Source organism: Eurosta solidaginis, chromosome 2 (assembly GCF_040869045.1).
Source record: "Eurosta solidaginis isolate ZX-2024a chromosome 2, ASM4086904v1, whole genome shotgun sequence".
Classification (NCBI taxonomy): domain Eukaryota; kingdom Metazoa; phylum Arthropoda; class Insecta; order Diptera; family Tephritidae; genus Eurosta; species Eurosta solidaginis.
In genome coordinates, this window is record NC_090320.1 from 294,207,533 (window position 1) to 294,234,615 (window position 27,083).

At 38.8% G+C, this 27,083-nt stretch overlaps 1 protein-coding gene across 1 annotated transcript in view; it reads left to right on the forward strand.

Moving 5' to 3' along the window:
• Nucleotides 1–6,045, forward strand: part of LOC137242863 (uncharacterized) — a 45,114-nt gene extending 39,069 nt beyond the window's left edge. The window contains exons 4-6 of the mRNA XM_067770116.1: nucleotides 2,786–2,862; nucleotides 2,927–3,019; nucleotides 5,687–6,045. Of these exons, the coding sequence (XP_067626217.1) occupies nucleotides 2,786–2,862; nucleotides 2,927–3,019; nucleotides 5,687–5,913 (397 nt within the window). The 3' untranslated portion in view covers nucleotides 5,914–6,045. The remainder of the gene's footprint in view (nucleotides 1–2,785; nucleotides 2,863–2,926; nucleotides 3,020–5,686) is intronic.
• Nucleotides 6,046–27,083: the final 21,038 nt, after the last annotated feature.

A 27,083-nucleotide genomic window follows, 5' to 3' on the forward strand; every position in this document is an offset into this window, starting at 1 on the left:
TTTCTTATCAAAGAATCATACTATCTAAAATCCTTTCGCAGGAAGGATCTTGTATGCGATATTAAGAAGGCTAATTCCACGATAGTTGGTGCTGTTTGCATTATCCCCTTTCTTTTGGACTGATCAAAGAACACTTAAATTCCAATCGTCGGGCATGCACTCGTCCGCCCGAATTTTGCGAAGAAGCTGATGCATGCGCCTTACCAACTCCTCGCCGCCGTATTTTAATAGTTCCGCATGCAATCCCTCAGCGTCCGCGGCCTTGTTGTTTTTCGATCTGGTTATTGCTATTCTTACTTCGTCATAATCGGGTGGGGGGACATTTATTCCATCATCATCGATTGCGGGATCGAGTTCGACATCCCTGTGCGGTAAATCGCTGTCTCCATTTAGGAGAGCAGAGAAGTTTTTCCTCCATAATCCAAGTACTCTCTGGATATCAGTCACAAACTTGTCGTTTTCGTTCTTACTGGAGTTTGCCCCGGTCTTAAAACCTTCCGTCTGTCGCCGATTTTTTTGGTAAATTTTTCGGGCGTTATTCCATGTGGCTAGCAGCTCAAGCTCCTCGCACTCACACCTTTCTGCCTCTGCTTTTTTCTTCCTGAAAAGCCGTATCGCTTCCCTTTTTAAGTCGCGATAGCGTTCACACACTCCTCTTGTTGCGCTCGCTTTTACGTAGCCCAGTAGGCAACGTCTTTTCTTGTGGTTGCAACGCGGCATTTTTCATCGTACCAGTTGTTTTTCCGTGGCCGCCGGTAACCAATTTTTTTCTCGGCGGCAGTACGAAGTGCTTTGGAGATATGCTCCCACTGCTCCTGCATTCCCTCAGGCTGAGTTGTGCTCTCAGCGAGCAGGTGTGAGAGTCGAGTTGAGAAATCATTGGCAGTCTGTTGCGATTGCAGCTTTTCGACGTCTAACATTCCTTGTGTTTTTTGTTCCTTGGTTTTAGCCGCGCAGAGGCGGGTGCTTATTCTGGTTCCGACGAGATAATGGTCCGATTCGATGCTAGGTCCTCGGATCGTGCGCACATCTATCACAACGTGGTCGATCTGATTGCCAGTATTTCGATCGGGGACAACCATATAGCTTGATGTATATTTTTATGCATGAACCTCGTGCTGGATATGACCATATTTCGAGAACCGGCAAGGTCAATAAGCCTCAGCCTTGTGCTATCTTTAGTGCAATTTATTGATAATGAAGGAAGAAAAAGATTTTAAATCCACAATTTGATTTAAAAAAAAAATTTCTTTCAACCCAAATAACTACACTTTTCTTTATATTATAGATACGGCCCGAATTCGAACCAATAATTTTCAATGCAGTCAATTATCGCAGCGGAGAGGGGTGAGAGCAGAGTCACGCCAAAGCAGTGTACAGTATGCTCTACGCTGGGACCTCGAAAACAATTGCTGCCAAGTGTTTGCCTGCATAGATGACTTAGACATGCTGGTAAGAGATAAATTTCTTGTAAAGTAAAAAATTAAGCCTCAAATCAGCCAAGCAAACACTGGACTGGAGAGCTGATCTGCCGAAATGATTGATCTCAACAAAGCTCGTGCAGAACTGGTGATTAGGGTTCCGAAAATATTGATTAGGGATCTGACGAATACCCAAAACCTCTTCGTGTTGAAGCCTTATTGAGGACGATGAGATTAAATCATATTGTCCCTACATGCTTTAATGTTCAGAACTTTTTTCGGCACTAGGTTATTGGTGGTGGTACATGATCTAATTTAATGGTATTTGAAAACACATCGTCGCTACGAATGAGTTCTCCATGTTGAATTCATTTACTCGAGGTGTTACTTACATAATTTCTGTTCAACCGATTTAACGGCTTTGGCCATCCAAAAAGTTGCTCCAGTCGATTTTTCATTTGACTGACGGGTGCCAATTGGTATTACAAAAGGAATTCAAATAGTTCTTTATCTGGTCCTTCCAGCGGAGAGAGCCGCCCTGTCTGAAATTTCGTTCAGTTTTGAGTCGCTGTCCTTCCCGATTCCAGCTAGGCTGAAGGTGTTGCTCAACGTCATTTTGCACAGCCGTATAAATTTTGCGGGGAAACCAAATGCAGGCATAATGCATATAGGCTGCCCGTTTTCGTGCTGTCCAAGACGGTTTTAAACTTGACGAAGGGTAATGTGTGTCAATTCTTTTTTCGCGAATTTTTTCCATGATTTGGCATATAGTGAAAATCTGGTCGATTGGGGATTTACCAGGTTTGTAGCTGCAGTTTGCATTATCCCACTTTGTGTAGACTGGGCAAAGAACACTTGGATTCCAAGCGTCAGACATGCGCTCCTTCGATCATATTTCGCGCATCCGATGCTATTTCGCACAAAGGCTTATACATGCGCCTTATATCAACTACTCGTCGCCGTATTCGAATAGCTCCGCAAGAAAACCATCAGCGCCCGCGGTCTGCTTGTTTTTTAATCTGGGTATTGGTATTCTGATTTCATCATAGTCGGGTGGAGGAAAATAAATTCCATAAATTCATCGATTGCGGGCTCACAGTAATCATCTTACTTGGGCGGTAGGTACATCGCTGTCTCCATTTGGAAGGTCAGAGGAGTATTCCCAATATAATCTAAGTACTCTCTGAACATCGGACTAAGAACCTCATGCTCCTCGCACTCACGCCTTTCTACCTTTGCTTTTTTTCCTCCTGAAAAGGCGTCTCGCTTTCTCTTTAAAATCCCAGTAGCGTTCACATATTCTTCTTGTTGTTTACTTTGAAAATATACACAACAGTTTAACACATATTTTTCACATTTATTAGCGGGACCGTAGATCATAGAACCAGGACACTTATATTACTTTCTGATGGACAAGTTCAATCTAAATATGATGGAGACTGTATGTTATTATAATCATATCTTTTTAAGAAATTTAAACTATAACATTTATTTATATTTTGCAGCTTTGTCTCTTAATTACAAAATTATAAGTGTGGATTACGAAAAATATGTCATCTTCTATTTCTGCAACGATTTATACTCGGATAGACACTCCGGTTAGTACTTTTTGTTTTGAATAAACATTTCGATTTGTGTCTATGTCCGAACGCCGCCAAACCAGGTCCATATTAAGCATGTTCGTCACCGAAATCGAATGGTCTGCAAGATCATTTCAGCGATATAAGTATAAATGGAAGCGGTTTTCTTATTGGTGGAAAATCAGTACCAGTGAAAACCTTTTCGAATCTTAAGTTTTTTGGAAAATGTCTTATTTTACTAAAAGTTATTTCAGCCGACTTATTCTCATTCTCTATGCCATAAAGGCAGTAAAGTAGATATAGGAGCACGCGCTAGTACGACCCTCTTACATACAGGACATATATTTTAAAATGTATTGCAATGTATAGTTGATCTGACCGGTCCGTTATGACCTCACATAGGATGAATGAGTCCATAGTGTCGTGCAATGTAAGGAGTAAAAGAACTTGTTTACTTATTTTTGTTTTAGTTTTATTTAAGAAACGTTTTTCGTATTTATACTCAGCGTGATTTGCACACAGAGTATATTAACTTTGATTGGATAACGGTCGGTTGTACAGGTATAAAGGAATCGAGATAGATATAGACTCCCATATATCAAAATCATCAGTATCGAAAAACAATTGATTGAGCCATGTCCGTCCGTCTGTCCGTTAACACGATAACTTTATTAAATATCGAGATATCTTCACCAAATTTGGTACGCCAGCTTATCGGGACCCAGAATAGATTGGTATTGAAAGTGGGCGAAATCGTATGATAACCACGTCCACTTTTTATATATATAACATTTTGGAAAACACAAAAAACCTAATTATTTAGTAAATAATAGACCTAGAAGGTTGAAATTGGACGTGTGGACTGATATTGAGACTCTTGATAAAAATTTGAAAATTTTTTAAAATGGGCGTGGCACCGCCCACTTGTGATAAAATCAATTTTACAAATATTATTAATCATAAATAAAAAATCGTTAAGCCCACCTTAAAAAAATTCGGAAGAGAGGTTGCCTTATTTTTAGGAATGCTTTGAACAAAAAATAACGAAATCGGTTAAGGACCATGCCCACTTTTATATAAGAGATTTTCAAAAGGGTCGTGGACTAATAAAATAAGCTATATCTTTTCAAAAAGAGCTTTATATCAATGGTATTTCGTTTCTCAAGTGTATTTATAACAATAAGTGGCAAAAACTTCAAATTCTAAAAAATGGGCGGTGCACCGCCCCTTTTATAACTAAGCAATTTTCTATGTTTCGAGAGCCATAACTCGAAGAAAATTTTACATATCGTAACAAAATTTGGTACCCCTATTTTCGTTATAGCAGAAAATATTTCCAGTGAAAATGGACGGGATCGGTTAAAGACCACGGGAACTTAGATACAATACAAGTTTAAAACGGTCATTCTAGCCTACGATAATAAGCTAAAAATTAGCAAAAAAAAGTTTTGAATCAATGATATTTCACTTATCAAGTTTTACTGTAAGAGGAAATGGGGAGACATTTTTCTTTTAAACGGGCGGTGCCACGTGATATGTACAAAAGTAATTTATGTGAAATGAAATGTACAATTGAAGCTCACGCTGAGTATATAATGTTGGGTTACATCCGAACTTAGACACCTTTACTTGGTATGAACAAGTTTTATTATTTTTTTTTACTTCTTTACCAATTGTCTCATAAATTCTTTTTTACATTAAAAATATTTATAGAAAAATGATTTACTTAAGATTTTTCAAGAATTAATAGGCTTACAGTCGACAAATGACAATTGTTATTCAATTAATATTTTTGGTTTTATTGCGAAAAACTGAAAAGAAGGAAACATTTACTGGCATATTGCGATGGTACCATTTCGAAAACTTCTTTGCAGTTTTTCCCAATAAAACCAAAAATAATTATTGAATAACAATTATCATATATCGGCGTTAAGCTCACTAATACTTAAAAAATCTTAAGTAAAATTGAACACACCATTAAACATACAAACATAGGAAAAATAATTTATTAATTTATTTGCTAAAATTTTTACAAATTTTTGAATTTGATTTAAATAATTTATTTTGTATTATTTTTTTTAATAAAATTTTTGGAATTACTAATTTTTATACAAACATTTCCTGCTATTTCTTTTAATAATTTAATTAAATTCATTTGTTTAATTATTTTTTTTATAAAATATTTTTTTTTTTTTTTTTTCAAAAAATATGTCTACTTATTTTTATCTATTACATTTTTACACATTTTTCAAACTAGTAACTATTTTTCATTGCAATCAATGATCAAATTTATAGATAAAAAAGATTAAATTTCTCAAATTAAGATACGTCAAACATTAAGCAAAATACAGCTGTTTTGTTGGGCTTCGTGTAGTTGTATTTGCAATAGGTTTTAGTTATTTTTTCTACAAAACGATGGAAAGCAGAAGAAATAATGACACTGAAGATGGCCCAACATCGTAATAATTTCGCCAACAAACCAAATTCAAATATTCCCACACATATCTTTAACATAGTCCCTGAACCAAAAGTCTACGCAATGGATTGGAGTTCAACAATCCATTTATACCTTTAATAAAATTCGAAAAATGAAGGACAAATGGACGAACGTAATCACAGTTTTACATGTCATTCAAAAATCACATATAAACATATTTATAGCATTAGTTTCTTTTCCAAATTTAGAAAACATTTCGATATATACACGACACCTTAAACCGTCCAATAAAGTTAAAAAAGGTTACTTGAATGCTTTAAAAGACAAAGGGATTTCCACAAAGGAATTCGTACCAGACCTTCATAAGGATTGCGGAGGCTATGGAGAGTCAGTCACAAAGCAGCTGAAGAAGCTGCTTAAGGAACTGGAGAAACAGGCGAAAAAGGCGAAAAAGGCGCATCGTGTTAATTGTTAAATATTGTTAATTAATATCTAATTTACATTTGCATATACGTACTTGTTGTATATTAAAAACATCTCGTTAGCATTTGTACTTATCAGTAATTTTATTATAATACTGAAATTTTTTCTCATTCTTGTAATTGCATCTGAACACAAAATATAGAATTTTTTTATTACAAGTTAATATTCTTGTGGAATTTTTTAAATGTGTAATATGTTTGTTCGATAATTCTATTGATACTTTACGATATGGCTGATCTAAAGTTGGTGATTACGAAATTTTATCGCGATAACTACGAACTGTGGAAATATAGCATGCAGCTTATAATGAAGAAGGAAAAGGTTTGGGATGTCACTGAAGGTCCTGTTCCTGCATCTCCAGATGCCTCATCGAAGCAGGGAGACACGGATGCTTCAATTATTATTGTTCAGAATAAGCTATTTGAAGAATCTGAGAAACAAAATCAACGTTTTAAATATGAGGAATCAATATATTTATATTTGTTTTGCCGGCTCGAGGTCAATTAAAATAAAATAAAGCCACCATTTTTTTGGAAAAAATCTGATATATTACGGTTACTCAGCGGTAACCTTCCTGAGGGATATAAACTTCAAAATTTATATAAACAAATAACATTCTATAAATAATATGAGCAAAGCTCGCTAATTAAATACATATGATCATATTGATATAATAGTAACAGCGGACGTATTAAAAAACAAATAATGTAAAAAAATCCGAACAAATGTTACTAAGCTTTCAAAAGCGCGCCTAAAAATCATATCCACACTATTAGGAATAAACTACATACGGAGTGTATGTGCCTACATGGTGATTAAAAGGAATAGAAACAAAAAGGCAACTTTTAGAGACCAATTGTACAGCGAACAACGGGACATTCGTATGGCTCAGCAGCTAAAGGCATCTGCCTTTACAGTGATATGAATGTTGGAGATTCGAGTTCAATGCTCAGCTCCCGAAAAGCTAGCTGATGAAGAAGTGAAATTCAGAAACATGTCCTAGTAACCATCGCCGTTTGTAAACTTACAATTTTTCTCTAATATCAATAATATAAACAAAATATTGATAAAAATAAGTAATAAAAAATGACATACATCAATTTACACGTCCTCTTACTTAGATGTGGAGTTTTGTCCTCATTTATTTATAATTAAATGTCAGTAGAGGTGCGCGATGCGTCAGCCTTATAGTTTAATCGTATATTTGGCGGAGTGTTTATAATATATAATACTAGCAGACCTAAATTTGGCCTATCTGCATACATTTTAATAAGCTTTTTCCGTCTAACTCTGCCCTACCCCTCTACACTTTTTCCTAGTCTTTTTATTCACTCCTCCCTCCTTCTTTTTCGCTTAATCTCCATCTTCGTCTCATTCTATCTCTTTCTCAGCCTCCTCTCTTTTCTCTTCTCTCAAGTTTTTCGCCTTCTTCTTCATCTCTTATTACCAGACCCAGAGGGTGGTATGTATTTTGTTCCAGTCCCATTCCGAGTCTCAGTCCCAGTCCCACTCCGAGTCTCTGTCTCAGTCCCAGTCCTAGTCCTAATCCCAGTCCCAGTCCGTCTCTGGTATACTTCCCGAAAAAAAAGCATCGTAAATACTAATATAGGCAAATTTATATACGAAATTTCAGGCAAATCGAATAGGACGTATGTAAATACATACGTATGTGGGTATTATTAATTCTTGTCTTTATTTCGGCTTCGCATGCATATTTATTAGTTTTGCCAGGTTGATGCGATTAAATCGAATATCACAATGAACTTTAGAGCTCTCAGCAACAGCTTTCATTTGATATCCATAATACACACACATTCTAGGGGTATCCGGGACCATGTTTTGGCCTATATCTCGAGACCCTAGTCACTCCGCGGTGTAAAATTTACTCTGTATTATTGCACACATCAACAGCTTCAATTTGATACCCATAATATAAAAAAATATTCTAGGTGTATCCGGGTCCATATTTTGACCTATATCTCGATACCGTGGTCACCCAGCGGTGTAAAACTTACTCTGTACTAAAGCATACATCAACAGCTTCAATCTGATACCCATAATGTAAAAACACATTCTAGGTGTATCCGGGTCCACGTTTTGGGCTATATCTCGAGACCCTAGCCTCTCAGTTTTACGAAAATTATCCTGTGCTCTAGCACTCATCAACAGCTCTCATTTGATATCCATATTCCAGTCTTTTTATGGTTTTGCCTGCGGTCTCTGAACTTTTCTGAGCCGATTCCCTCTTATAATGCCAGATGTGCACTCATTACCCTTCAATAACTTCAAAGTAGGAGGACCATTCTTTCTCTTACTTTTGTCTATGATATTATTAATGCTGTGATTAATTCACCACGTTTACTCGAGAGTATTTGTCTCCATATACCCCCTAGATCACTTCGAAATTGGGATATGTTCTATATTGATTGCGCCCGGACCCTATATGCCTCTAATGTTCCCATTTTTAGAGCACTGAAGGAGTTCAATACTATCTCAAATTCTTTGGCCATTGAGTTTTCTTTGCCAAAGACCATCTTCAAATCTTTGTTGAGTGTTATAATTTTTTGATTGTATTGCTAAGGTCTGTATTTTTAAGTACAAACTCAAGTAGTCTGTAAGAAAATTAGACTATTTTTGAAATTAAATTAAATAAATAAATAAATAAAAAAAAATAAATAATTAAATATTGTATAAACACATTCTAGGTGTATCCGGGTCCACGTTTTGGGCTATATCACGAGACCCTAGCCTCTCAGTTTTATGAAAATTATCCTGTGCTTAGCACTCATAAACAGCTTTCATTTGATATCCATATTGTATAAACACATTCTAGGGGTACTCGGGTCCACGTTTTGGTCTATATACGTCACCCAGGGGTATGAAAATTATCCTGTGCTATAACACACATCAACAGCTTTTATTTGATATCCATATTGTTTAAACACATTCTAGGGGTACCCGGGTCCATGTTTTTGGCTATATCTCGAGACCCTAGCCTCCCAATTGAATGAAAATTATCCTGTACTATAGCACACATCAACAGTTTTCATTTGACATCCATATTGTATAAACACATTCTAGGGGTACCCGGGTCCACGTTTTGGGCTATACCTCGAGACCCTAGCCTCCCAGTTGTATGAAAGTTATCCCGTATAATAGCACTCATCAACAGTTTTCATTTGATATTGTAACGAATTTGCTGCAAATCCTCTTATTTGCCCTTTTTCTAAGTTCGAATCACTAAACTGTTGAATAAATAACTCCAATATTGAAGAATGGAAAAATGGCCTTTATTAAAGTATTTCACAATCACACGTATACTTTGCTACTCGCTGGTTTAATAACCAAACTGATTGATAACTCAAATGAAACTCTACTATTGGCCGCCAGATCGCGTGCTTAATCAAACTGATTGATAGCTCAACTCAAACTGAATTACTTCTTACTCGCCTGCCCGTTTTTATAGTTTACGCTGCATACTTCTAGGCTCTTCGATTTCCAGAACTTACTAGTTAGTTTCGGCTACAAAATCGCCAGCCACAACTACGTGCAAAAATTATTGCTCTCTCTTGTGACATCTCAGATAAGATATATGCATGTGTTTGTGCATTGCCGCTCCGCTGATCGTATACGTACATATGTGTAGACGCAATTATTTATTCGTTTATGTAGATACATAATGATTGAATTATTGATGTGAATGTTTGTAGTTTACAGTCTCTCGCGCATACATAGGCGTATAAGTAAATGCATCTGTGTGTGACTTATTTCGGCTGCCTTGTATATGTGTATACATGATTTGATTATTGACGTAAATACTGCTTATCGTGGCCTTAGCATCGCCTTAGTGATGGGATAACTTAGTGATGCTAATATCCGTGACACTGCCCTCCACCTAAGTCTGATCGTCCCGGTCAAACAAATCTCTCGATCTAAACGTTGCCAGCCTTTCCAAATGGACCACTTTCATTTTGGTTCGTGGTTTACCGATGGTTTGTATGCGGTACACTACATCGTTGATCCGTTTTACAACTTTGTATGGGCCTTCCCAATTACACTGCAATTTCGGGGACAAACCTTTTTTACGTTGTGGGTTATATAACAGCACCAAATCTCCTTCCTGAAAACCTTCTGCATTAATTGCTTTATCATATCTGGCTTTCCTCTTGTCACTCATAATGTTTGTTCGTTGCCTTATCAGATCATGTATTTTTCTTAGCTCTTCTTCCAAATCACTAGTGGATTTCCTGACATTTCTCTCCGCATTGGCATCTATCCCAAACTTCAAATCAGCTGGCAGTCTAAGGTCATTGCCAAAAATTACTTTTGCAGGGGTTTGGCCCGTTGTCTCATGCACTGCTGATCGGTAAGCCATCAAGAATAATGGTATGCGGGTATCCCATTCTTTATGGTAGTTGTCTACTACTTTCCTTAAGTGCTCCTCCAATGTTCTATTGAATCGTTCTACCATACCATCGGATTGAGGATACAATGCAGTTGTCCGTGTTTTTCGAATGCCCAATGACTTACACATTTCCTGGAACACAGCTGATTCGAAATTCTTGCCTTGGTCAGAATGTAACTCCATTGGTACACCATACCTTGCAACCCATTCGTTTTTAACCACTTCTGCTACTGTTTCTGCTTCTTGGTTTGGGATTGGGTATACCTCTGTCCATTTACTGAAATAATCCATAACCACCAGTACGTATTTGTTTCCGCGGTTGCTAGTAGGAAATGGACCTGCGACATCCATGGCGATCCTTTCAAATGGCGCACCTGAGTTATATTGCTTCATCTGGCCATGACTTCCAGTTTTGGGCCCTTTCGCTCTGCTGCAAACCTCGCAGTTCGCAATCCACTCAGTGACCGACTGACGGCAACCAACCCAATAGAATCTCTGTTTAATCTTCTCGAGCGTCTTCGTGATTCCAAGATGACCTCCGCTTGGACCATTATGCAGCTCGCTGAGCACGTCAGGAATCCTCTTTCTGGGAACAACTATCAGTTTATTCTTGTATTTACCATCCTCACTCTCCCATACTCGATGAAGGCAACCGGGTATCAATTCTAAACTGTTCCACTGTGCCCAATATGACTTCGCAATGGGACTCTCTGCTGACATCTCTTCTCTGTTTGGTCTTTCATTTCGTTCGAGCCCTTGCATAACACGTGACAGATCTGCATCTTCTAGCTGGCACTTTCTTAGCTGTTCCTTGTCCCATTTATCTGTACATGTTATATTCATTAACCGGACATCTATAATGTCTTCTTTAGCCTCGGCTTTTGAACAGTGCTTGCATTCCAAACTACATGGTCTTCGTGACATTGCATCAGCATTTCCATGGGTACTACCTTTTCGATGCTCAATGGAAAAGTCGTAGCTTTGTAGTCGCTCGATCCACCGTGCCAATTGTCCTTCCGGATAACGGAACTGCAGAAGCCATTTCAACGCTGCGTGATCTGTCCTGGCACGGAATCGTTGGCCGTAGAGGTATTTGTGAAAATGTTTAATGCACTCTACCAATGCCAACAGCTCTCTCCGTGTAACGCAATAGTTCCTCTCTGGGGTTCCAATTGAACGGCTGTAATATGCAACTACCTTCTCTTGTCCATCGACCAGTTGTGATAAAACGCCTCCTATAGCATATCCGCTCGCATCTGTATCTAGAATAAACGTTTCTCCTGGAATCGGGTATGCCAACATTGGGGCAGTGCACAACCGCTCTTTCAATGTTTGGAAAGCTACTTCTTGCTCCTTCTTCCATTCAAAAGCTTTAGTTTTCCTTGTTAGCTCGTGGAGACTATGGGCTAAGCTGGAAAAATTTGGTACAAATCGGCGGTAATATGTGCACAGCCGAAGGAAACTTCTCAATTCATGCAGATTCTGTGGTCCTGGCCAATACTTTACTGCCTCTATCTTTTTATTCGCTGTACAGACACCTTCTGTCGTTACCTTGTGGCCCAAATAATTTACTTCCTTTTTAAACAGCGTACACTTTTTGGGACTTAACTTCAGACCAGCGCCAGCTATTCTCTGGAAAACTTCCTCCAAGTTTTTAAGATGTTCATCAAAACTCTTGCCCAATACGATGATGTCGTCCAGGTACACCAAGCATGTTTTCCAATGTAGTCCTTTCAGTACCTGGTCCATGAGTCTCGCAAAAGTAGCTGGTGCATTACAAAGTCCAAAAGGCATCACTGTAAATTGCCAAAGACCATCACCGACACTGAAGGCTGTTTTCTCTTTATCTTCCTCCTTCACCTCAACTTGCCAGTAGCCGCTTTTCAAGTCCAGTGTGGAAAACCATTTCGTACCAGATAGCGAGTCCAGAGTGTCGTCAATTCTTGGCAACGGGTAGCTATCCTTTTTCGTAACGTCATTCAACTTTCGGTAGTCCACGCAAAACCTTATTTTTCCATCCTTCTTCTTTACAAGTACTACCGGTGAGCTCCATGGACTAGCTGATGGTTCAATGACGCCGCTGTCACTCATTTCTTGTATGATTTGACTCACAACTTCCCGCTTCGCCGGTGGAACACTACGTGGAGCTTGACAGATCGGCCTCGCATCTCCAGTGTCAATTTGATGTTTCACAATATTTGTGCGGCCTGGTTTGGAACCATCCTGGTCAAATATGTTCGCATATTTTATGAGCAGTTGTTTTGCCTTACTCTGATAAGCTTCCTTTAGCCCATGCGTCCATGCCGTGATATCATTTGAAAGATCAGTATTACTAGATGAAACGTGTTCCTGGAGCTGTTCACAGTTAATAACTATTTCGGCCTCTTGGCATCTTCCCAAAATAGCTCCTTTGGTCAAATTGAATGGTGACTTGAACTCATTGAGTACTCTTACCGGAATACGTCCATCTTGTTTTGTCATAGCCATGGTTTTTCCTACAAGTATGTTCAGTATTGATTTATTTGCTGCTTCCACAACCCACAATTTGTTTGTCCTACAATCTCCATCAACCTTTGCCCAGATGACTGCGTCTGATTTTGGTGGTATTTTCTGACTCTCTTCCACCAGCACTCGTTTACTGCTGTAGCCTCTCTCGTAGCCGAAATTAAGTGGCACATCCATGTTCTTATATCGCATCGTCTTGCTTTGCATATCGATTTTGATGCCTTGGTCGATTAAGAAGTCCACTCCAATTATGATTTCATTAACAATACCTGCCACTATAAAATTGTGTAGTACCGTGACGTTCCCAATTGCTACTTCACATTCTACTTCTCCAATTACCTGGGTGTCTTCTCCAGTGGCTGTACGCAATATTGCTCCATGCAATGGTCTTATCTTCTTGTTGACTAAATCCGCTCGAATGATGGAATGAGATGCACCCGTATCTACAGTCAGTAAACGTTCCTTTCCATCCACATGTCCTCCGACAGTAAGATTGCTCGACCTTCTTCCAATTTGTGAGATAGAGATTATGGGGCATTCAATTGAGGGAGTCAGCTGTTGCCCCTTGCTGCTGACTCGCTTTAGTTTAACGATTGATTCGTCTTGGGGATTTGTTCATCTCCTTCTGCTCTGCGTTTACGACCACCCACATTTTTGGAACTGTTAGGGTTGGTGTTGCAATAACGCGCAATATGCCCTGGCTTTCCACACTTAAAGCATTTGACTGCATCATTATTCTTCTGCTGCGTACCCTTCAATGCTTCCAAAATTGCGTCTACCCAGTCTGGCTTTTCCACTTCCACGCGATGAGCTTTGTACGCTGGCTTACTCAAAAGTGAGGCTGTTTTCTGAGTCAGTGCATGCGATACCGTTTCAGCAAACGTTAGCTTTGGATTCGTATATGTAGCCCGCTTCGTTTCCACATCTCGTATGCCATTTATGAAGCTCTGGATTTTTACCCTTTCAGTGTATTCCACGGGTGCGTCCGCATTTGCAAGATGAGCCAATCTTTCAATATCTGAAGCAAACTCCTGCAATGTCTCATTTGCTTTTTGGTAGTGGAATATCTGGAATATCTGTTTCCTATGCTAGCTTCCGTAACGTCTCTCTAAAGCGCTCATCAATGTTTCGTAGTGGTTCCGCTCGTACTCTGGGATGGTCTGTAAGATTTCCGCGGCAGGCCCTTTCAGTGCCACGAACAGAGCTGCAACTTTATCTTCCGCATTCCATTGGTTCACTGCTGCGGTCTTCTCAAACTGTAGCTTAAAGACCTGGAAAGGAACAGAACCGTCAAAGGATGGAGTTTTTACCTTTGGATTACTAGTTGAAACTGCTGGGCGATTTAGTTGCAACTGCTCGATACGTCCTCTCAAAGCATCCACCTCGGCCTCGATTTTTTCTTCAAACTGTAAAATGTTTGTATCTTGCGCCTCCAACTTCGAGGAAATACGTCCTTCTTGCTCTTCCAGTTGAGCAGAGATCTGCGATGATATCTGTGCTGAAATTTAAGCCGACATTTCGGATATCCGTGCCTCTTGTGCTTTCACCTTCGATGTAATCTGTGTCGACATTTCTGACATACGCGTTTCTTGTGATTCCATCTGTGATGACATATACGTTTTCTGTTCTGCTAGTTGAGATGACATGTTGGTGGATATTTGCGATGACATTTCTGTTATACGTGCCTCTTGCGCTTCCAGTTGGGATGCCAATTGCGACGACATTGATGCTACTGTCGATGTTTGTGCAGATATTGCAGCCAATATCATGTTCAAGTCTGTGCTGGTAACCGTCTGCGATGTTTCGTTTTTCTCTTCAATTTTTGTTGTCTCCTCGCCATCAAGGTGAAAGATATACTCTTCCACATCAATTCCTTCTGCTTCCATTGCCTCTCGTAGCCGTGCCTGAAGTTCGAGTTTAACACCGCTTGTATTCAATCCACGGCTCTCCAACTCCTTCTTCAGTTGCTGGATCTTTAATTCACTGAACTTTGCCATGTCCTTGTTGTCTTCTGGAATTTATTCAACAATTCCTCTTCTGACACCAATTGTAACGAATTTGCTGCAAATCCTCTTATTTGCCCTTTTGCTGAGTTCGAATCACTAAACTGTTGAATAAATAACTCCAATATTGAAGAATGGAAAAATGGCCTTTATTAAAGTACTTCACAATCACACGTATAATTTGCTACTCGCTGGCTTAATAACCAAAGTGATTGATAACTCAAATGAAACTCTACTATTGGCCGCCAGATCGCGTGCTTAATCAAACTGATTGATAGCTCAACTCAAACTGAATTACTTCTTACTCGCCTGCCCCGCTTTTATAGTTTACGCTGCATACTTCTAGGCTCTTCGATTTCCAGAACTTACTAGTTAGTTTCGGCTACAAAATCGCCAGCCGCAACTACGTGCACAAATTATTGCTCTCTCTTGTGACAACTCAGATAAGATATATGCATGTGTTTGTGCTTTGCCGCTCCGCTGCTCGTATACGTACATATGCGTAGACGCAATTATTTATTCGTTTATGTAGATACATAATGATTGAACTATTGATGTGAATGTTTGTAGTTTACAGTCTCTCGCGCATACATAGGCGTATAAGTAAATGCATCTGTGTGTGACTTGTTTCGGCTGCCTTATATATGTGTATACATGATTTGATTATTGACGTAAATACTGCTTATCGTGGCCTTAGCATCGCCTTAGTGATGGGATAACTTAGTGATGCTAATATCCGTGAAAATATCAATATTGTTTAAACACATTCTAGGGGTACCCGGGTCCACGTTTTGGTCTATATCTCGAAACCCTAGTCACCCAGGGGTATGAAAATTATCCTGTTCTATAGCACTCATCAACAGCTTTCATTTGTTATCCATATTGTGTAAAGACATTCTAGGGGTACCCGGGTCCACATTTTTCGCTATATCTCGAGACCCCAGCCTCCCAATTGAATGAAAATTATCCTGTATAATAGCACTCATCAACAGCTTAAATTTGATATCCATTTTGGGCTATATCTCGGGACCCTAGCCTCCCAGTTGTATGAAAATTATCCTGTATAATAGCACTCATCAACAACTTTCATTTGATATCTATATTGTTTAAACACATTCTAGGGGTACCCGGGTCCACGTTTTGGTCTATATCTCGAAACCCTTGTCACCCAGGGGTATGAAAATTATCCTGTGCTATAGCATTCATCAACAGCTTTCATTTGATATCCATATTGTATAAACAAATTCTAGGGGTACCGGGTCCACGTTTTGATCTCTAGACCCTAGGCACGTAGCGAAAAAAGGGTAGACGTCGGCCGATTCTCAGACCTACCCAATATGCTCACAAAATTTCATGAGAATGGGTTCAGCCGTTTCGGAGGAGTTAAGCCTCTAAAACCGTGACAGAAGAATTTTATATATTAGATTTTCAGTGAGAAATGCTTGGAGTAATTTGTTTCTTGCTGTAAGGTGCTTGTTTTAACGAAGTTGGGGGAGTGTCCGCTCGATGCACAGTGTGCCATAAGCGGTGTTTTATGTGTAAAGGAATTTGGTCATTGTTTGACGTTTGATTTATGCTGTGCCAACCGCATTTTTATACTCAGTTGAGCAGAGCTCACAGAGTATATTAACTTTGATTGGATAACGGTTGGTTGTACAGGTATAGAGGAATCGAGATGGATATAGACTTCCATATATCAAAATCATCAGTATCGAAAAAAAATTCGATTGAGCCATGTCCGTCCGTCCGTCCGTCCGTCCGTCCGTCCGTCCGTCTGTCCGTTAACACGATAACTTGAGTAAATTTTGAGGTATCTTGATGAAATTTGGTATGTGTGTTCCTGGGCACTCATCTCAGATCGCTATTTAAAATGAGCGATATCGGACAATAACCACGCCCACTTTTTCGATATCGAAAATTTCGAAAAATCGAAAAAGTGCGATAATTCATTACCAAATACGGATTAAGCGATGAAACTTGGGTGAGTTGAACTTATGACGCAGAATAGAAAAATAGTAAAATTTTGGACAATGGGCGTGGCACCGCCCACTTTTAAAAGAAGGTAATTTAGAAGTTTTGCAAGCTGTAATTTGGCAGTCGTTGAAGATATCATGATGAAATTTGGCAGGAGCGTTACTCTTATTACTATATATCTGCTTAATAAAAATTAGCAAAATCGGAGAACGACCATGCCCACTTTTAAAAAATTTTTTTTTTTAAATTCAAATTTTAAAAGAAAAGTTAATATCTTTACAGTATATAAATAAATTATGTCAACATTGAACTCCAGTAATGATATGGTGCAACAAAATACAAAAATAAAAGAAAATTTCAAAATGGGCGTTGCTCCGCCCTTCTTCATTTAATTTGTCTAGGATACTTTTAATGCCATAAGTCAAACAAAAATTGACCAATCCTTGTGAAATTTGGTAGAGGCTTAGATTCTAGGACAGTAACTGTTTTCTGTGAAAAAGGGCAAAATCGGTTGAAGCCGCGCCCCGTTTTTATACACAGTCGACCGTCTGTCCTTCCGTTCGGCCTTTAACACGATAACTTGAGCAAAAATCGATATATCTTTACTAAACTCAGTTCACGTACTTATCTGAACTCACTTTGTATTGGTGTAAAAAATGGCCGAAATCCGACTATGACCACGCCCACTTTTTCGATATCGAAAATTACGAAAAATGAAAAAAACGCCATAACTATATACCAAATACGAAAAAAGGGATGAAACATGGTAATTGTATTGGTCTATTGACGCAAAATATAACTTTAGAAAAAAACTTGGTAAAATGGGTGTGACACCTACCATATTAAGTAGAAGAAAACGAAAAAGTTTTGCAGGGCGAAACCAAAAGCCATTGGAATCATGGCAGGAATACGGTTCGTGGTATTACATATATAAATAAATTAGCGGTACCCGACAGATGATGTTCTGGATCGCCCTGGTTCACATTTTGGTCGATATCTCGAAAACGCCTTCACATATACAACTAAGGCCCACTCCCTTTTAAAATACTCATTAACACCTTTCATTTGATACCCATATCGTACAAACACATTCTAGAGTCACCCCTGGTCCACGTTTATGGCGATATCTCGAAAAGGCGTCCACCCATAGAATAAGGCCCACTCCCTTTTAAAACACTTATTAACACCTTTCGTTTGATAACCATATTGTACAAACGCATTCTAGAGTCAACCCTGGTCCACTTTTATGGCGATATCTCGAAAAGGCGTCCATCATCACCGAAGGTCCTGAGTTCAACACCAGGGCAAAGTATCATCAAAAATTTAGAAACAAATTTTTCAATTAGAAAAAGGTTTTTCTAATCGAGGTCGTTATGACCATATGAAATACATACAACGTCAAATTTGAATGATTACAGTGTCAACGAGATTGAAAATTGCTTTTATTTAAAATTTTCGCATCAGGGTTGAGTCATTTTGAAATGAAACAAATAAAAATAAGAAATAACAAGTAAGGAAGGTTAAGTTCGGGTGTAACCGAACATTACATACTCAGTTGAGAGCTATGGTGACAACATAAGGGAAAATAACCATGTAGGAAAATGAAACGAGGGAAACCCTGGAATGTGTTTGTATGACATGTGTATCAAATGAAAGGCATTAAAGAGTATTTTATGAGGGAGTGGGCCATAGTTCTATAGGTGGACGCCATTTAGGGATATAGACATAAAGGTGGATCAGGTTGACTCTAGAATGCGTTTGTACGATATGGGTATCAAATGAAAGGTGTTAATGAGTATTTTAAAAGGGAGTAACCCTTAGTTCCATAGGTGGACGCCGTTTCGAAATATCGCCATAAAGGTGGACCAGGGGTGACCCTAGAATTTGTTTGTACAATGTGGGTATCAAAAGAAAGGTGTTAATGAGTATTTTAAAAGGGAGTGATGCTTAGTTCTACAGGTGGACGCCGTTTCGAGATATCGCCATAAAGGTGGACCAGGTGTGACCCTAGAATTTGTTTGTACGATATTGGTATCAGATCAAAGGTATTAATGAGGGTTTTAAAAAGAGTGGTGGTAGTTGTATAAGTGGTCGCCTTTTTGAGATATAGCCATAAAGGTGGATCAGGTTGACTCTAGAATGCGTTTGTACGATATGGGTATCAAATGAAAGGTGTTAATGAGTATTTTAAAAGGGAGTAATCCTTAGTTCCATAGGTGGACGCCGTTTCGAGATACCGCCATAAAGGTGGACCAGGGGTGACCCTAGAATTTTTTTGTACAATATGGGTATCAAAAGAAAGGTGTTAATGAGTATTTTAAAAGGGAGTGATGCTTAGTTCCACAGGTGGACGCCGTTTCGAGATATCGCCATAAAGGTGGACCAGGTGTGACCCTAGAATTTGTTTGTACGATATGGGTATCAGATTAAAGGTATTAATGAGGGTTTTAAAAGAGAGTGGTGGTAGTTGTATAAGTGGTCGCCTTTTTGAAATATAGCCATAAAGGTGGATCAGGTTGACTCTAGAATGCGTTTGTACGATATGGGTATCAAATGAAAGCTGTTAATGAGTATTTAAAAAGGGAGTAATCCTTAGTTCCATAGGTGGACGCCGTTTCGAGATACCGCCATAAAGGTGGACCAGGGGTGACCCTAGAATTTGTTTGTACAATATGGGTATCAAAAGAAAGGTGTTAATGAGTATTTTAAAAGCGAGTGATACTTAGTTCCACAGGTGGACGCCGTTTCGAGATATCGCCATAAAGGTGGACCAGGTGTGACCCTAGAATTCGTTTGTACGATATGGGTATCAAATTAAAGGTATTAAGGAGGGTTTTAAAAGGGAGTGGTGGTAGTTGTATAGGTGGTCGCCTTTTCGAGATATCGCCATAAAGGTGGACCAGGGGTGACTCTAGAATGCGTTTGTACGATATGGGTATCAAATGAAAGGTGCTAATGAGTATTTTAAAAGGAAGTAATCCTTAGTTCCACAGGTAGACGCCGTTTCGAGATATCGCCACAAAGGTGGACCAGGTGTGACCCTAGAATTTGTTTGTACAATATTGGTATCAAAAGAAAGGTGTTAATGAGTATTTTAAAAGGGAGTGATGCTTAGTTCCACAGGTGGACGCCGTTTCGAGATATCGCCATAAAGGTGGACCAGGTGTGACCCTAGAATGCGTTTGTACAATATGGGTATCAAACGAATGATGTTAATGAGTATTTTAAAAGGGAGTAATCCTTAGTTCCATAGGTGGACGCCGTTTCGAGATATCGCCATAAAGGTGGATCAGGGGTGACCCTAGAATTTGTTTGTACAATATGGGCATCAAACGAATGGTGTTAATGAGTATTTTAAAAGGGAGTGGGCCTTAGTTCTATAGGTCGACGCCGTTTCGAAATATCGCCATAAAGGTGGACCAGGGGTGACCCTAGAATTTGTTTGTACAACATGGGTATCAAAAGAAAGGTGTTAATGAGTATTTTAAAAGGGAGTGATGCTTAGTTCCACAGGTGGACGCCGTTTCGAGATATCGCCATAAAGGTGGACCAGGTGTGACCCTAGAATTTGTTTGTACAATATTGGTATCAAAAGAAAGGTGTTAATGAGTATTTTAAAAGGGAGTGATGCTTAGTTCCACAGGTGGACGCCGTTTCGAGATATCGCCATAAAGGTGGACCAGGTGTGACCCTAGAATTTGTTTGTACAATATTGGTATCAAAAGAAAGGTGTTAATGAGTATTTTAAAAGGGAGTAATCCTTAGTTCCATAGGTGGACGCCGCTTCGAGATAGCGCCACAAAGGTGGACCAGGGGTGACCCTAGAATTTGTTTGTACAATATGGGCATCAAACGAATGGTGTTAATGAGTATTTTAAAAGGGAGTGGGCCTTAGTTCTATAGGTGGACGCCGTTTCGAAATATCGCCATAAAGGTGGACCAGGGGTGACCCTAGAATTTGTTTGTACGATATGGGTATCAAATTAAAGGTATTAATGAGGGTTTTAAAAGGGCGAGGTGGTAGTTGTATAGGTGGACGCCGTTTCGAGATATCGCCATAAAGGTGGACCAGGGGTGACTCTAGAATGCGTTTGTACGATATGGGTATCAAATGAAAGGTGTTAATGAGCATTTTAAAAGGGAGTAATCCTTAATTCCATAGGTGGACGCCGTTTCGAGATATCGCCATAAAGGTGGACCAGGTGTGACCCTAGAATGCGTTTGTACAATATGGTTATCAGATTAAAGGTATTAATGAGGGTTTTAAAAGAGAGTGGTGGTAGTTGTATAAGTGGTCGCCTTTTTGAGATATAGCCATAAAGGTGGATCAGGTTGACTCTAGAATGCGTTTGTACGATATGGGTATCAAATGAAAGCTGTTAATGAGTATTTAAAAAGGGAGTAATCCTTAGTTCCATAGGTGGACGCCGTTTCGAGATACCGCCATAAAGGTGGACCAGGGGTGACCCTAGAATTTGTTTGTACAATATTGGTATCAAAAGAAAGGTGTTAATGAGTATTTTAAAAGGGAGTGATGCTTAGTTCCACAGGTGGACGCCGTTTCGAGATATCGCCATAAAGGTGGACCAGGTGTGACCCTAGAATGCGTTTGTACAATATGGGTATCAAACGAATGATGTTAATGAGTATTTTAAAAGGGAGTAATCCTTAGTTCCATAGGTGGACGCCGTTTCGAGATATCGCCATAAAGGTGGACCAGGGGTGACCCTAGAATTTGTTTGTACAATATGGGTATCAGATTAAAGGTATTAATGAGGGTTTTAAAAGAGAGTGGTGGTAGTTGTATAAGTGGTCGCCTTTTTGAGATATAGCCATAAAGGTGGATCAAGTTGACTCTAGAATGCGTTTGTACGATATGGGTATCAAATGAAAGCTGTTAATGAGTATTTAAAAAGGGAGTAATCCTTAGTTCCATAGGTGGACGCCGTTTCGAGATACCGCCATAAAGGTGGACCAGGGGTGACCCTAGAATTTGTTTGTACAATATTGGTATCAAAAGAAAGGTGTTAATGAGGGTTTTAAAATGGAGTGGTGGTTGTTGTATAGGTGGTCGCCTTTTCGAGATATCGCCATAAAGGTGGACCAGGGGTGACTCTAGAATGCGTTTGTACGATATGGGTATCAAATGAAATGTGTTAAAGAGTATTTTATGAGGGAGTGGGCCATAGTTCTATAGGTGGACGCCATTTAGGGATATAGCCATAAAGGTGGATCAGGGTTGACTCTAGAATGCGTTTGTACGATATGGGTATCAAATGAAAGGTGTTAATGAGTATTTTAAAAGGGAGTAATCCTTAGTTCCATAGGTGGACGCCGTTTCGAGATATCGCCATAAAGGTGGACCAGGGGTGACCCTAGAATTTGTTTGTACAATATGGGTATCAGATTAAAGGTATTAATGAGGGTTTTAAAAGAGAGTGGTGGTAGTTGTATAAGTGGTCGCCTTTTTGAGATATAGCCATAAAGGTGGATCAGGTTGACTCTAGAATGCGTTTGTACGATATGGGTATCAGATTAAAGGTATTAATGAGGGTTTTAAAAGATAGTGGTGGTAGTTGTATAAGTGGTCGCCTTTTTGAGATATAGCCATAAAGGTGGATCAGGTTGACTCTAGAATGCGTTTGTACGATATGGGTATCAAATGAAAGCTGTTAATGAGTATTTAAAAAGGGAGTAATCCTTAGTTCCATAGGTGGACGCCGTTTCGAGATACCGCCATAAAGGTGGACCAGGAGTGACCCTAGAATTTGTTTGTACAATATTGGTATCAAAAGAAAGGTGTTAATGAGTATTTTAAAAGGGAGTGATGCTTAGTTCCACAGGTGGACGCCGTTTCGAGATATCGCCATAAAGGTGGACCAGGTGTGACCCTAGAATGCGTTTGTACAATATGGGTATCAGATTAAAGGTATTAATGAGGGTTTTAAAAGAGAGTGGTGGTAGTTGTATAAGTGGTCGCCTTTTTGAGATATAGCCATAAAGGTGGATCAGGTTGACTCTAGAATGCGTTTGTACGATATGGGTATCAAATGAAAGCTGTTAATGAGTATTTAAAAAGGGAGTAATCCTTAGTTCCATAGGTGGACGCCGTTTCGAGATACCGCCATAAAGGTGGACCAGGGGTGACCCTAGAATTTGTTTGTACAATATTGGTATCAAAAGAAAGGTGTTAATGAGTATTTTAAAAGGGAGTGATGCTTAGTTCCACAGGTGGACGCCGTTTCGAGATATCGCCATAAAGGTGGACCAGGTGTGACCCTAGAATTTGTTTGTACAATATTGGTATCAAAAGAAAGGTGTGAATGAGTATTTTAAAAGGGAGTGATGCTTAGTTCCACAGGTGGACGCCGTTTCGAGATACCGCCATAAAGGTGGACCAGGGGTGACCCTAGAATTTGTTTGTACAATATGGGTATCAAAAGAAAGGTGTTAATGAGTATTTTAAAAGGGAGTAATCCTTAGTTCCATAGGTGGACGCCGTTTCGAGATAGCGCCACAAAGGTGGACCAGGGGTGACCCTAGAATTTGTTTGTACAATATGGGCATCAAACGAATGGTGTTAATGAGTATTTTAAAAGGGAGTGGGGCTTAGTTCTATAGGTGGACGCCGTTTCGAGATATCGCCATAAAGGTGGACCAGGTGTGACCCTAGAATGCGTTTGTACAATATGGGTATCAAACGAATGATGTTAATGAGTATTTTAAAAGGGAGTAATCCTTAGTTCCATAGGTGGACGCCGTTTCGAGATATCGCCATAAAGGTGGACCAGGGGTGACCCTAGAATTTGTTTGTACAATATGGGTATCAGATTAAAGGTATTAATGAGGGTTTTAAAAGAGAGTGGTGGTAGTTGTATAAGTGGTCGCCTTTTTGAGATATAGCCATAAAGGTGGATCAGGTTGACTCTAGAATGCGTTTGTACGATATGGGTATCAAATGAAAGCTGTTAATGAGTATTTAAAAAGGGAGTAATCCTTAGTTCCATAGGTGGACGCCGTTTCGAGATACCGCCATAAAGGTGGACCAGGGGTGACCCTAGAATTTGTTTGTACAATATGGGTATCAAAAGAAAGGTGTTAATGAGTATTTTAAAAGGGAGTGGGCCTTAGTTCTATAGGTGGACGCCGTTTCGAAATATCGCCATAAAGGTGGAACAGGGTGACTCTAGAATGTGTTTGTACGATATGGGTATCAAATTAAAGGTATTAATGAGAGTTTTAAAAGGGAGTGGTGGTAGTTATATATGTGAAGGCGTTTTCCAGATCGCCACCAAAATGTGGACCAGGGTGACACAGAACATCATCTGTTGGATACCGCTAATTTATTTATATATGTAATACCTGCCAAGATTTTAAGGGTTTTTTATTTCGCCCTGCGGAACTTTTTCATTTTCTTCTACTTAATATGGTAGGTGTCACAACCATTTTATTAAGTTTTTTCTAAAGTTATATTTCGTGTCAATAAACCAATCCAATTACCTCACCATGTTTCATCCCTTTTTTCGTATTTGGTATAGAATTATGGCATTTTTTTCATTTTTCGTAATTTTCGATATCGAAAAAGTGGGCGTGGTCATTGTCGGATTTCGTTCATTTTTCATACCAAAATAAAGTGAGTTCAAGTAAGTACGTGAACTAAGTTCATTAAAGATATGTCGATTTTTGCTCAAGTTATCGTGTTAACGGCCATGCGGAAGGACAGACGAACGACTGTGTATAAAAACTGCGCGTGGCATAAACCGATTTCGCCCGTTTTCACAGAAAACAGTTAACATCATAAAATCTATGCCCCTACCAAATTTCAAAAGGATTGGTTAATTTTTGTTCGACTTATGGCGTTAAAAGTATCCTAGACAAATTAAATGAAAAAGGGCGGAGCCACGCCCATTTTGAAATTTTCTTTTATTTTTGTATTTTGTTGCACCATGTCATTACTGGAGTTGAATGTTGACATAATTTACTTATATACTGTAAAGATATTAAATTTTTTGTTAAAATTTTACTTTAAAAAAATTTTTTTTTTAAAGTGGGCGTGGTCCTTCTCCGATTTTGCTAATTTTAATTAGGCGTACATATAGTAATAGGAGTAACGTCCCTGCCAAATTTCATCATGATATCTTCAACGACTGACAAATTACAGCTTGCAAAAATTATAAATTACCTTCTTTTGAAAGTGGGCGGTGCCACGCCCATTGTCCAAAATTTTACTAGTTTTCCATTCTGCGTCATAAATTCAACTCATCTACCAAGTTTCGTCGCTTTATCTGTCTTTGGCAATGAATTATCGCACTTTTTCGGTTTTACGAAATTTTCGATATCGAAAAAGTGGGCGTGGTTATAGTCCGATATTGTTCATTTTAAATAGTGATCTGAGATGAGTGCTCTGGAACCAATATACCAAATTTCATCAAGTTACCTCAAAATTTACTCAAGTTATTGTGTTAACGGCCATGCGGAAGGACAGACGGACGACTGTGTATAAAAACTGGGCGTGGCATCAACCGATTTCGCCCGTTTTCACAGAAAGCAGTTAACATCATAAAATCTATGCCCCTATCAAATTCCAAAAGGATTGGTTAATTTTTGTTCGACTTATGGCGTTAAAAGTATCCTAGACAAATTAAATGAAAAAGGGCGGAGCCACGCCCATTTTGAAATTTTATTTTATTTTTGTATTTTGTTGCACCATATCATTACTGGAGTTGAATGTTGACATAATTTACTTATATACTGTAAAGATATTAAATTTTTTGTTAAAATTTTACTTTAAAAAATTTTTTTTTAAAGTGGGCGTGGTCCTTCTCCGATTTTGTTAATTTTTATTAGGCGTACATATAGTAATAGGAGTAACGTCCCTGCCAAATTTCATCATGATATCTTCAACAACTGACAAATTACAGCTTGCAAAAGTTATAAATTACCTTCTTTTAAAAGTGGGCGGTGCCACGCCCGTTGTCCAAAATTTTACTAATTTTCTATTCTGAGTCATAAATTCAACTCATCTACCAAGTTTCGTCGCTTTATCTGTCTTCGGTAATGAATTATCGCACTTTTTCGGTTTTACGAAATTTTCGATATCGAAAAGTTATTTGAGGCTATTGTTACCCACCACCTAACATTCCCTATTTCCCCCATAATTACAAGCTCGCAGCATGGGTTCTGTAAGGGCAAATCACCTATCACCAATTTACTAGAATTTACCACCCACGTTTCTAATGGATTTAGAAAAGGCCTTCACACTGATGTAATTTACACCGATTTCAGTAAAGCTTTCGACAAAGTATCACACCCATTACTTATTCATAAGCTCAGTCAACTCGGTTTTCAACCCCGTCTTATATGTTGGATTTCTTCGTATCTTGGTTATCGTACGCAAAAAGTAATCTTTAAAAATACACTTTCTGGGGTCATCGATGTTTCTTCTGGTGTTCCTCAGGGCAGCCATCTTGGTCCGATTCTGTTCTTGTTGTTCATAAACGATATATCTGGTACAATTAAATACTCAAAAATCTTGATGTACGCAGACGATGTAAAACTTTTCAAATCATGTGCCTCGGTTGAGGAACATTCCTTGCTTCAAATGGATTTAAATCACTTGGTTACCTGGTGCAATGTAAATTATATGCCGCTCAATCTCAAAAAATGTAAATTCATGTGTTTTTCTCGGAGAGTTTCGCCACCAGCTTCATATACAATTAACAACTATAGTCTAGAAACTGTAAATAATTTTATTGACTTGGGAGTCATGATGGATTCCAAACTTAGTTTCAATCTTCATATTAATGCTACAGTGAATAAAGGTAAAGGTGTTTTTGCATTTGTTAAACGGTGGTCAAAAGAATTTAACGACCCTTACATAACTAAAGCACTTTTTACAACATTAGTTAGGCCAATATTAGAATACGGCTCGATAATTTGGAATCCGCGTTATCAAGTCCATGCCGACAGTCTCGAATCAATACAAAAACAATTTTTACTATTTGCCTTAAGAAATTTCCAATGGGACTCTTTAACTAATCTTCCACCTTATACTAATCGATTAAAGCTTATCAATCTTCCAACTCTTGCTAGTCGAAGGGAAATGCTTGGTGTGATATTTATGACAAAACTTTTAAATGGATCAATTTCGAGCCCATTCCTTCTGAATGAAGTGAACTTTTGCGTTCCCTCTCGGACATCGAGACACTTCAAACCTCTTCTGCTGAAACAATGTAGAACGAATTTCGAACAAAATGAACCTTTTCGGCGTTTATG